This window comes from Canis lupus, chromosome 31, assembly GCF_011100685.1.
Source record: "Canis lupus familiaris isolate Mischka breed German Shepherd chromosome 31, alternate assembly UU_Cfam_GSD_1.0, whole genome shotgun sequence".
Taxonomy (NCBI): domain Eukaryota; kingdom Metazoa; phylum Chordata; class Mammalia; order Carnivora; family Canidae; genus Canis; species Canis lupus.
The window spans coordinates 39,485,944-39,499,121 of NC_049252.1; the positions used below are offsets into that span (position 1 = coordinate 39,485,944).

At 49.4% G+C, this 13,178-nt stretch overlaps 1 protein-coding gene across 1 annotated transcript in view; it reads right to left on the minus strand.

Moving 5' to 3' along the window:
• Positions 1–3,461: 3,461 nt before the first annotated feature.
• MCM3AP (minichromosome maintenance complex component 3 associated protein) overlaps positions 3,462–13,178 on the minus strand; it is a 52,137-nt gene continuing 42,420 nt past the window's right edge. Inside the window, exons 22-28 of the mRNA XM_038581698.1 lie at positions 12,902–12,999; positions 11,880–12,270; positions 10,352–10,609; positions 9,756–9,885; positions 8,008–8,214; positions 4,820–4,970; positions 3,462–3,765 (exon numbers count right to left, since the gene is read on the minus strand). Of these exons, the coding sequence (XP_038437626.1) occupies positions 3,607–3,765; positions 4,820–4,970; positions 8,008–8,214; positions 9,756–9,885; positions 10,352–10,609; positions 11,880–12,270; positions 12,902–12,999 (1,394 nt within the window). The 3' untranslated portion in view covers positions 3,462–3,606. The remainder of the gene's footprint in view (positions 3,766–4,819; positions 4,971–8,007; positions 8,215–9,755; positions 9,886–10,351; positions 10,610–11,879; positions 12,271–12,901; positions 13,000–13,178) is intronic.

Sequence of the window (13,178 nt, forward strand, 5' to 3'; positions counted from 1 at the left end):
GGCAGAAATTGGAAAACCTTTGAACAAGCAGTATGATGGTAGACCCCTTCCCCTAAAAATAAATAAGCAAACAACTCTGCCACCAGGCTTTTCTCTTCACGTTGCCTAAGATTGCTCTTATCAGTCACCAGTAAGTTGTCACATCTAACAGCTGAGTCGGAGCAGGTGTGAACTCAGGAACCACGCAGCTGGGGGCCACTGAAGATGGGGGTTGAGGGAGTCTTACTGGAGGAGGCCAGGCCCACTTCTCCCGCTTAGCTGTACAGCTTCAGGCAGTAAGAGGATTTCTCTGGAGCAAATGGCCCCAAAAGACATGCAAACGTTGGCAGCTGAGACCCGGGAGAAAAGGGAGAAGCCTCTCAGCTGGCAGGCTGTGTCCTTTGACATAGAGCTTCCAACAAGCTCCTCAGAGCCCCATCAACATGAGCCAGACATTTGAGGAGAGCCTCTGAAGAAAGACAAAACACAACAGAAAAGGAAATGTTGAGAAATGTAGATGATCCAAGGTGTGGACAAGACCTTTGACAAAAACCCTTCAGCCGAGCGCATGATCCTGGAGTCCCGGGATCGAGTCCCACGTTGGGCCCCCTGCACGGAGCCTGCTTCTTCTCCCTCTGCCTGGGTCTCTGCCTCTCTCTCTCTCTCTCTGTCTTTCTCTGTGTCTCTCATGAATAAATAAATAAGATCTTTTTTAAAAAGTCCTTACAGGGGTCGAACGTTGCACTTGTGAAACAAGAACACCTGACGCTTTCCATCCCAGCTCTCCTCTTCCTCGTTGCTTACCGCCAATTAGCACACCAAGTCGCCTACTTATCTTCATTGCCTGTGTCCCTACTAAGATATAAGCCACGTGACGGCTGAAATTTGCTTGTTGCCATTTCCCCAGCACCAGGAATGATGCCTAGCACACAGTAAACACTCCAAAAGTATATACTGAATAAATGAATGAATAGGATTCATTAAAAAAAACAACAAAGAGGGATCCCTGAGTGGCGCAGCAGTTTAGCGCCTGCCTTCGACCCAGGGCTCGGTCCTGGAGATCCGGGATCGCCTCTCTATGTGTGTGACTATCATAAATAAATAAAAATAAAATAAAAAAAAACAAAGAGTCTCAGGAATAAAAAATATGGCAACAGATTTTAAAAGTCACTAGAATAGGAAGGTAAAATATAACAATATAAGAAATAAAAAATAGGGATGCCTGTGGTTCAGCAGTTGAGTGCTTGCCTTTGGCCCAGGGCATGATCCTGGGGTCCCGGGATCGAGTCCCACATCGGGCTCCCCGCATGGAGCCTGCTTCTCTGTCTCCAAACTGGCAGGCCAGATTGTTTTCTAAGGATTCCTGCTGGGCTGCTGAGACGGCCTGGTTGGTTGAGCGTCCTACCATTGATTTCGGCTCTCATGATCTCAGGGTTGGGAGATCGAGCCCGACGTCAGGCTCTATGCTAGGTGTGGAGTCGGCTGAGGATTCTCTCTCCTCTCAAAACAAAAAAAAAAACCACAAAACATTCCTGCAACACTTCCCATGTCACAGGCTCTTGTACAGAATGACCTGGGTCCCATCTCTGCCATCTGTAGACAGAGGCTGGTCATGCAACGCTGTGACAGTTCTCCCACGTGAGTTCCAAAGCTGGGCTTGCGTTTTGCTCCCTGGGGCACGTGCCCTTGGAGCCCTGAGATTCCCCGTAGGAAGTTTCACTACCCTGAGGCCACCTGGCCGTGAAGAATTCAGGCCACACGGTAAGGTTACATAGTGGCCACTCAGGTTGGAAGCCCCAGCAGACGGCCCAGCCAACAGTGCAATGTCACCTGCCGGCCAGGTGAGTAAACTGGTCTTGGACATCCGGCCTAGTCAAGCCTTCAGGGGCCTGCAGTCCGCTGCCAACACCTGACTGCAAGGGTCTGAGAGATCCCAAGAGAAAGCTGCCCGGCTGAAGCCTTCCCAAGTGTAAGCTATGATGTGTGCTTGGGGTAGCGGGTCACACGGCAGGAACTATTGGGGAAAAAGCACTACGAGGTGCTGAGCACAATGTAGGCGAGTAATGGACGGAAACCAACGCCTCAAGCAGGTTGTTGAGAAATTTAAGAACACCAGGGATGGAGACGATTTGTAAAACTTCCAGCAACAAAAAATGAAAACAGTAGAATGATCATCCACCTAAAATTCTATTTCCATTCAAATGAATCAAATTTAAGGGTAGAAATATAGTCAAGATATGTAGGCTCAGAGGCTCTTAGAATAATGGGCTCCATCAAAATGAGAAAGCAAACAAAGCAAGAGGAAAATACAGGACTAAGAACCCAGGAAATGTCCACGCTGCAGCAGAAAAATGGGTGTTTCCCAGTGGGTTATCATCTCCGTAAGAAAGTGGAACTAGCAAATTACCTGATGAAAAAGATCGTGTGAGAAGCAGTTTTACGCTTAGGGCAGGAAGTTTTGGGTAAAGCAGTAATAGGAATATAGAAGAACACGTAAATGAAAAAAACAAGGCGTCTTTCTGTAGCTAGCTCAGATGTATCCTTCCCTCACACCAGCTGCAGCAAACTCAGGGTCATGCCCTTCCTTGTTCACCTACACAGCTACGGCTCCCCCTTTAAGATTCCTGCCTTGTCTTGCTGACCTCCTCCATAGAACATTTTTAAAAGAATATGTGACCAGGACACTTGGGTGGCTCAGTGGTTGAGTGCCTGCCTTTGGCTCAGGGCATGGTCACGGGGTCCCAGGATCAAGTCCCACGTCGGGCTCCCCACAGGGAGCCTGCTTCTCCCTCTGTGTCTCTGCCTCCGTCTCATGAATAAATACAGAAAATCTTAAAAAAAGAAAAAAAAAAGTGACCAAGTCACTTTTCTGCTAGTATCCTCAAACAATGGATTCCCATAGCACTCAGAACAAGGCAGCAAGGCTCTCTGGGCTGGCCTGTGCCCTCACTTGGCAGCACTACCAAGCTGGCACCTCCAGGTTTTCATCCTATGCTCTCAGCTGTGTCACATCCTCCCCTTGCTTCCAGTGCAGAGATGCCCCATGTGCACCCTCAGATTCTTGGCTCGCAGAGGTGAGCTAGGTGGGCCTGGTGAGCATGGCTCCTGTGCCTCCTCTGTCCCTGCATCCTGACGTCTGGCACATCGCTGACTGCAACTTCCCTGGGACACACAGCAACGTACGCTGCAAACTCCCTCAGTGCACAGGTTGCTGGATGACGGGCTGTGGAGATGAAACAAGAGTAGCAAAGACACTACCCCGAGGGCACCTGGGTGGCTCAGTGGCTGGGTGTCTGCCTTCGGCCAGGGCGTCGTGACCCCAGGGTGCTGGGATGGGAGTCCCTCCTCGGGCTCCCTGCTCGGCGGGGAATCTCCCCGCTGCCTGCATCTCTGCCTCTCTCTCTGTGTCTCTCATGAATAAATAAGATCTTAAAAACAAAAAAGACACCACCCAGGAGAAAAGAGCCTTTCACTCTGAAAACTGGGAAAGGCCTAATGAGACATTCAAATAGTTTATTTGCATGATTAATCATCACATTTCCAACAGTGCGTCAAGCATCTGAATAACATCATTGTGAGTAAAAGCAGACATCTTTTGGAGACCTTCCCGCTCTCAGGTCTGGCAGCTCAGATGTCCACCATGTCCAGCAGTGCAGAGAGATGCAGCTCAGAGGCAACTTCCTCCTCCCTTGAACTCTGCATCAGCCTCTCCAAGTGCTTCAGCCGTTCGCTTACAGAAGTGCCTGTTGCCTCTGACAACTGCAGCTGCTCTCCTCTCCTTTTGTTCTATTTAAATAAAAAAGAATGTAAAAATAGTTTTAGGAAATCCTTAAACCCAAATATATTTTCCTTAAGGACAGTAAGCAAACTTCATCGGGGGCCTACTGGGCTCAACAAACCCAGACGCCTCTTGGCATCTTACATCCTTCCAGCCTCTTCCTGCACGTACATTTACGGCTGGTGTCCCCTGAGCACAGAACGTTCCTTCAGACTGTATCATCAACAACTTCCAGCATCATTTTTACAAATATCACTGTGAAGGGCTCTGAGCTATTCCATCATATGATGTGAAATCGCTTAACCAGACTCTCATCTTTGCATAGTTTCCACTTGTTATGCAATATGATTAACACCACAGGCGTCAACAACAAAACATTAATTTTTGTTATATATATAATAGTTTCTTCAGGGCAGAACCATTAGGTCAAAGTGTACAAATACTTTTAAAGTATCTGCCAAACTGGTAAACATACATAGTGCGTCATCTTAATTTGCTTTTCTCCCCTACTGAGGGGCTTCCTACACCAGCCCAGGCGCATACTTTCTACCTGTCCGGCAACATGCATCTATGATGATCACTCAATTTTTGCTTCCTTCACCGCTGAATGAGGATGGTGAGGTAGAAAGACCTGGGCCACTCCTGAGTGAGCCCCTGCCATCTGTGACCTTACCGCCCTCGTTCATTAATTTTCCTCAGGGAAAGTTAATCCCAGAAAAGAAGACGGGGTGATGCCAAGGCTTGGGCATTATGTGCACAAACAGAAGCCACCGTCAGTCACCACCTTTGTCATTCTCAATGCCCTCACTGCATGCCAGCACACGGCTATGGGTTGTGTTCAGTGCTTAAGCATGTTGTCATTCCACTCTCCATTTCTCAAGCAGAAACTCAGATTAGCTGGGCATCTGTAACACTGACAGATTACATTTAAGAAAATACCTAATTTAACCTAATAACTTATTGGTCATCATGACACCATACGATGAACAGAGACGTTACTTTTCCCAGCCGTTCTCTCAGTCTTGAATTCTAACTCAAGTGCCAAATATATTCTCCTCCCACCTGAGGGCTAGCAGGGGTCACTGTCTTCATCACAGGGTCAATACTCTGAGGCAGAGACACCAGAGTCTGAGGAAGGTAGAGAGGAAGGGACATCGAATCCATAAATGCTCCCGAGTCTGCAGACAACCACTGCTGAAGCTGATCGTCAAACCTAAAGCATTTGAGAATGAGGAAGAAAGCATTCACTTTTCTCCAATACAAATTTTTTATTTTTAAAAAAGATTTTATTTTTAAGTAACCTCTATACCTAACATGGGACTTGAATTTACAACCCCAGGATCAAGAATCACACGTTTCATGACTGAGACAGCCAGGTGGCCCTACTTCTAATTTCTTAAAGCTTTGCTTTTTTACTAAAGATAGAATGAAGTTATAACATTAACTGAGAAGCAGAACCATACTCTTAAAAAAATTTTAATCTTCTCTTTAATTTATAAACCCAAGTTAGATTTAATGGAAAGAGCGGCATTTATTCACAAACTGCTTTTGCATGTTACTTAACATTATTCGTATTTCTCTCATTTGGTTTTATTTTCTCTGCCTTATTTTGGTGTTTAAAAGTAATTCTTATCTCTTTTTTAAGATGTACTTATTTATTTTAGAGAGTGCACAAGTAGGAGGGACAGAGGGAAAAGGAAAGAGACTCTGAAGCCAACTCCACACCAAACAAAGAGCCCGACGCAGGGCTTGGTCCCATAAGCCTGAGATTACGACCTGAGCCAGAATCAAGAATCAATGCCTAGGCAACCTTGCCACCCAGGTGCCCCAGTTAATTCTTATCTCTTGATGATTATCCATATGTATGGATTGCTGCTTATAGTTTAAAATTAACTCAAAATAGGGGCGCCTGGGGGGCTCAGTGGTTGAGCATCTGCCTTTGGCTCAGGGCATTGATCTCGGGGTCTCGGGATCGAGTCCCACATCGGGCTCCCTGCAGGGAGCCTGCTTCTCCCTCTGCCTGTGTCTCCACCTCTCTCTGTGCGTCTCTCATGGATAAATAAATAATCTTTAAAAAATTAACTCAAAATAATATCCCACTGCCACCTAACACACTTCAGAGCTGTTCACTCCATACCCTTGTCTTTTCATGAAAACAACCATCTGCTCTAATTGCTTAAATAATAGAGATCTAGGAAAATCTACTTTGGAAATCACAACACATCCGCTCACTCTTCCAACACATATTTATCAAGCCCCCACCAACACTAGGCACCATTCTAGGTACCAGGGATATAGTGCTCTAAGAAAACCCACGGCCCAGCTGTAAACCTTTTAGTGAGAGGAGACAGACAGGAACACAAGGAAACGGAAATGTGGTCTGAGGGTGAAAAAGACAAAGCAGGCAAGGAGGGCCTCACTGAGAAGTAGACATCTGAGCAGAGACTGTGGACGTAAGTGCGAGGTGAGCTGTGGGGACTTCAGGAGGGTAGCTGAGGGGCAGCCTCAGTGGTTTAGCACCGCCTTCAGCCCAGGGTATGATCCTGGGGATCCGGGATTGACTCCCACGTCAGGCTCCCTGCTTGGAGCCTACTTCTCCCTCGGCCTGTGTCTCTGCCTCTCTCTCTCTGTCTCTCATGAATAAATAAAATCTTTTAAAAATATAATTAATTAATTAATTTTTTAAAAGGAGGGTAGCTGAGGGTTCCAGGCAAAAGGAGAAGCAAACACAAAGGCCTGGCCGCACTGCCCAAGGAGCAGAGAGGTCAGAAAGGAAATGGGTACGGATCATGTGGGGCCTGCACACCTCGAAAAGATTTTGGCTTTGATTGGAAAGGAGTCCCTGGAAGGTTGCTAGCTAAGGAGAAACACCTGAAAGGCTCATACTGGGTCTGCCTAGACCACAGCCCACTGCAAAAAGTAGTCCAATTCCGAATATAACCTTAATAGAAAGAATAGGATTTACAGATGAACTGGATGTAGAGGGATAATTCTATGACATTTAGCTTGGGCAACTGGAAGGGCAAAGCCCCATCGACTGAGAAGACCATCAACAGAGGAGCTGATTGGGGGAATACTGGGAATTAGATGCGGGGTGTTAGCTTTAGAGGGCTATCAGGCATCCTATAAATGACTAATGAAGATTTCAAGAGACCAGCTGGATATTCAAATCTGGACTTCAGAGAACTCAGGGGCTGAGATATAAACTTGGAGTCGTCAGAACACTGATGTTAGTTAAAAATCCATGGGGGGGGAACCCATGGGGGCACCTGGGTGGCTCAGTCAGTGAAGCAACTGTCTTCGGCTCAGGTCATGGGATCAAGTCCTACATCGGGCTCCCTGCTCAGTGGGGAGTCTGCTTCTCTCCCTCCCTCTGCCTCTCTCTTTCTCAATAAATAAATAAAATCTTAAAAAAAAAGAATCCATGAAAATAGACGCTATCACTGGGGAGTGGGGATGCAGATGACACAGAGGATAGGTGAGGGTGTGGGGGGTGAGGAAGAACCAGGAAGAAGAGAACAAAGCTGTGGAAGGAACAAAGGCTGGGGACAAGGGTTCATGATCAGCTCAGCACTGTGCAGGATGCAGTGACCCCGACCAGAGCGGATACAGCCACGGAGGTCAGGAGAGACTCAAAAGAGGACAGAAGCGAGGACCACGTGTCTAAGGAGTTTACAGTCAAGGGGATGGTCCGTGGTCTGGGTGCTGGGGGGTGGCGGGGAGGAAGGAGACACAACAGGGAGGGCCGCTCAGTGTCCTGAGTGGGTGCGAGGCGCTGCCCATCTGCTCTTGGCGATAAGCTAGACCCAGGGAGGCTGCTGGGGGCTGGGGGTGGGGTCGGACCACCTCGTAAACGGCCCTCCTCCTGGTGCTCTTGGTGAAACCAAGAGCAAGGGAGGTGGGAGATGCAGAGGAGGGTCTACCGTGTGGGACGACACACCGGCCCCCGAGGGCTTGCCAAGGGCAGACCTGGTGTCCGCCACATGCTGAGCGCTCACCACCCGCTGAAGACACGCCAGCAGCCAGCCGGCCACTTCCTTCCTGCCAGAAATCTTAGGACTGACCCTCAGTAATGAACAGTAAAGGAAACGGATTTCAAATAATGGAACAGTTTAAGACATACTGAGGCACTGCCTCTGCCTTCAAAGAGCTTAGACTTCTCTCTTGAGCAAGGCACGTCACTGTGCTCTTTGCCAACCCAGCAGGAAGCAGCCTAAAGGGTACAGTGCGCCGAAGGGAATGGACCTCACCTCTTGCTCTCCTCCTTCTCCAGCAGCAGACTCCGGGACAGGCACTGGGCCAGGAGCTCCTGGGCAGAGGCTCCGCGCATCAGATCCTGCGTGCTGGGAACCCGTCCCTCCGGGCCACGCTCCACACTCCTCTTCCCTTTCTGGTGCACATGCAGTAATGGAGCAGGAAACGTGTTTGCAGCAGGATGATAAGACTTTATCCCCAAACTGTAAGTACATGTTTTGAAATGATTACAGTCAGGAAAGAGGGAGAAGGGTTCCTCCAGCATCAGGAGTGGGGGTGTAGACACAGAGTCCCAGACCTCGCCTAGTTCCGGATTCCCTGAGGGTCAGGCTCGGGCACAGAGGGCGGGCAGCCGGCGCACAGAGCCTGTGTCCTAGGAGTTTTGTTTCCCATCCCAGGGCTATCAGCAAGGTCTCTAGTCTCCCTTCATATTGGCAGGGTTCTTACTTTTACATTTAGCTTTTAAATCCATGTGTAAGTAACAGTCACGAACAGCGGGAGAAAAGGCATCTACTGTTTCTTCTAACCGGGCCAATCCTGGACCTTCGGCACGTGTGGCTGTTTCTGGACTTCTGACCTATTTGCTGCAACTTTGCTCTATGCTCTGATGTTGCGCACAGCACACCCTCTGCGTTATTCAAAGTTTTCTCAACAACTGCTGCACATTTTCTCATCCTGATGAATCTGAGATTTAACTCGTCAAGACCAGGGGGATAAATCCTTTTGGGTCTTGGGTTAGAAACGCCTTGACTGGACAGTTTGAGAACCGACATCCTCCCAGCACTGCATCTTCCCTTCCACAGAGCTAGCTGGCCTCTCACGTACTCAGGTTTTCTCTGTACCTTCAAGGCCCTGAGAGCCCCCCTCACAGGGAGTTAGTGCCTTTCCTGGGTCGGTTAATGTCTGTAGGTTAGGGGTTTGCTGCTCCGAGTGATGATGTGCGCCTGCCACCGGCCCATCGGTCTGATCTGCTTGCTGAACCCTCGATAGTTCTAAGGATGTAACCGTTCATTTTCTTGAACTGACTGTTTTACTGACTGGAAATGACAGTTCCTACCACCTTTCAATATTTAAGCCATCTTATCGGTGTCCCTGCACTGGGCAGCATCTCAGGACGACAGTGACTGGGTGACATCAGAGCAGCTCAGGCTGGTTCTGACGTCAGTGTTTCTAACATCTTAGTAAGAAGGAATTTTTTTGGGGGGGTACCTTTATAGTAGAAAACCTTATCAAGCTAAAGATATTTTTTACCCAAGTTTAATAAGAAATTGTATTAGGAATGAGTATAAATTGGGGTGGGAGGGTATAAATTTTAAGAAAAGCATTTAAACACTGAAATGATCACTGTTTTTCTGCTATGACAGCAAATTACATGAGATTAGATTTCTGTTGATGTGGTTTATCCTGGGATAAACCCTGTGAGTTTTTTTTTTATGTATTACCAGATTACATGTGCTAACACGTTTTATTCAGTACTTTCAAGCCAGGTTTGTAAGTCAGATGAGACGTCAGCTTTCTTCTATCTACCCTCTGCTGGCTCTGTTATGATTTCAGTCAGGTCTGTCTGCTAAATGAGATGCCTGCATGAGAAGGATCTAGTCCTCGAGTATTTGTCGGAATACACACAGTGGGCTAGATTCCGTGTGTAGAACATTCACATTCTGTTTATGTGTTCTGGAGGAGAATCACTCAGTTTGCTCTGCCAGCTGTCAAGACAGAAAGACACAACAGACATGGATCTCACCGCTCCTGACTCAGATGTAGCTCCTTCTGTGTCTGCATTCTGGCTTGTTCCCACGACAAAGGAATGTCATATCTTTTCAAATGGTTTTTAAAAAAATATACACATATCTGACCATCTTCACTCAGAGCCTCTGAAATTACAACACAAAAACAAATGAGAAAAGAATATCAAAAGAGCAACAAGTGACCACTTGAAATCTGTTTACAGACACTGACTTAAGGACAAACCCTACTAATTAATCAAAGTCACACAACTGTGTGACTCCCATGCTCGACCAAACATGTCCCAGTGCCCGTAGGTCATTTAAGGTTCACACAGGCTTATGGTCATTATGACTGCTCGGAGTCACCAAAATCTAACTTAGAGCCAGCCAAGGGAACCATGTCAGGGAGGAGGTCCAGGTTCTCCTGGAACATTCCTTGCTCCTCCCGATGGTTACAATCTCCTGGAAGTCACTGGCCTGACGGGGAGTCCTATGGAAAGGAAGGCCGCGACCCCACAGAAAAAGAAACAAACATCAAGTAAACACCTTTCTTTGCTGAAACTAGACGAGGTCAGTCTCCTAGGAGGTGACCCTAGCACCGAGGACTAACTACCTGATGTGACGGGAAGCCTGGGGGGTGTCCAGTCCCTCAGCTTGTGGTTGATGCACAGAGAGATGACATCATCCCATGGGATCTCGGCAACCGAGGGCCCTGATCCCTGATCCAGGGGATGGCTCTTGCTCCTCCATCTGCGGTAGGTTCTGCAGAGCAGGTTTTCCACCTGGGACTGTAGGACAGGCTGCGTCTGGCGAGAGCTGGGGATCTGCGAGGCATACTGGATGACCATGGAGCACATGGGAAGCCAGGGCGCTGGAAAGAAAGCATCTCCACAGTTACCAGGTTTGGCCAAAGTGTACGCAGGCACTACACAGAATGTTCTCATTCTACATTTTCTTAGAAAAATACAAATGTGAGGGCGCCTAGATGACTCAGGCATCTGCCTTTGGCTCAGGTCATGATCTCAGGATCCTGGAATCGAGCCCCGGAGTCAGGCTCCCGGCTCTCTGCTTCTCCCTCTGCCCCCACTCCCCCACTTGCGCACAATCTCTATCACTCGCTCTCTTTCAAATAAATTATAAAATCTTAAAAAGAGAGAGAGAGACAGAGAGAGAGAGAGAAAGACAACCGTGAATTTGAGAAGTTTGCTTCTGAATTTAAATACAAGAGAACTGGAGCTGTTGAGGGAGAGACCACATCCCAGGAAGAGCTTGCCCAGGCAGTCGCCCTGGACAAAACATACAACAGAGTCCACCCTAGAGGCTCTGACCATACAGCCCTGTGGTTGCCCCAGAAATCTGTATTTTGAGCAGCCAACCGGGCAGCTCTGGGCTTCTCTTGCGGAACCCTGCCCTAGCTCACAGCTGTGTGATCTGCTTCCCTCTGGGTTTCTGCAGGAACAAGCAACTGCTGGACCTCCTGACAGCCACACCCCGAAGTCCAGAAGGGCACCTGAGGCCTCTGTTCCACAAAGGCCCAGAAGAGAGTGGCCCTGCCACGACCACATGCAGTGCCCCGTAAGTAGCATACCCCTCACATTCCCTCCTAGCAGAGTCAGCAATGGAAGGGATGACCTCCTTGCCCAGCCCCAGGGGACCTACAGTGCTCATCAACGCAGTGTCATCTGGGCACCACCAGAGGAAGGAACACTGGTGCTAAGCAGCACTGTCATGGCACCAGCAGAGCCAGCAGTGTAGGTGGGGCTGCATGGTCCCCTTGCCCTGGGCCCCCACACCCTGTGGCAAAGGCAGGACAGAACCTGCTTCTATTAAAAAACTACAGGCCTTGGGTTGAGTGTCCCTCCCAACACCACTCGCCACCTCCTTCCTCGGCTATGCGGACACCCGCAGACTGCTGTACGGGTGGTGAAGAGCCAACAGCCCTACACAGACCCCCAGCCCTGTCTGACGCCTGACCCAAAAGGCAGGTGCAAGCAGGTCCAGTGTGGGGACAAGGAGGGAGGACATACCAACCTCACACGGTGCCCAGTACCTGCCAGACTGTCAGTACAGTAAGAAAGGGAACAGGAGCCTGGCTGCCCCTCCTTCCTCCCCAGCCAGGACCCCTCAGCATGGGCACGTACCCCCCGGGGGAGGGAGGTCCATCTGCGGAAGCTGGAAGCTGAGCACAGCCTGCCTCAGCCAGGCCAGGTGCTCCGGGGTGTTCCAGTGAAGGTGAGGAAGCAGCCGGCTGCCCCCGGCCTCAGCGAACTCGGTCACAGGCCAGGACAGGTCACACAGCTGTTCAGAGGACACCAGGGAGGCCAGGAAGTGCAGCACGCTGTTGAACAGCTCGATGATGGCTCCGGGCTCCTGCGACATCAGGCCACCCTGCCGCCGCTCCCTTCTGTCGTGGAAAAACCGCCCACTGAACTCACGGCCAATGCCATCTTCCACATACTGAATGAGCGTCTGGCAGCAAAGGTCGAGGGAACAGGGGCAGTGGGAGACAAGCCACTGCACGGCCCATGAAACCTGAGACACAGAGAAGAGGTGCGGTGGACAATCCATCCTGTTTCCTGAAAGGGCCCCTCCCACAGCTGCCACGGCAGGTGCCACAGGGAGCACCAGCTCGTCAACCACACCTGGAAGCAGGCAGAAGCGTCCCCTGCAGCTGAGTGCAGGCTCTAAGGGCCCGCAGAGGGGTTCCAGGTCCCATCCTAACCCACGACTATGGCCTGCAGGTCAGCGCTGCAAGTGCTCAGCCCCGACGGAAACCAGTCCTGAGCACGGTCTTGGCGTACCCAGGAGGAAAGCTCGGCCTCCCCATGCTCAGGGGGACCTGCATCTCCTGCACGCCCACTGCTCTCCCACCCCACATCTTCTCCCTGCAGTTGCTTTCACTGTAACACCAGCACTGCTTTCCCTAAACTAACAGTTACAACAAAACCTCTAGAGAAATGTGCATGAACAATTTAACTGGTTGCAGACAGCAAGACCACGGGCAGATTTTATCTTATTCTGATTTCTGCTTTTATTTTTTGAAAGCTGTCTGTCAAAACATAAAAGTTAAAAATCCAAGCAGTAATACATACCACATTCAAGACAGAACAAAAGGGGACAACTGAACGACCTTACCGGGCCTTTAGAAACGAGGAAGCCTTACCTTAGTTGTGCCTTGTAAATCGTTAATGGAATCAGGGATCTCAATAACGGTATAATCTGAAATCAGCTTAGCTGAGACCAAATCCTGCAGCATCAGACCTTCGACAGAAAAACAAGCGGAGGTGACCTGTCTTCTGCTTCAGCGTGCAGACAGACTAACACACCTCCCCCCGCCCAGGTACCGCTGCCCCTCAGCCCCCCCACCGCCAGCACTTCCTGAGACCAGGGGCTTGACCCATTTATTAAATATGCTGGTTCATCAACAAAAGGCCTTCACA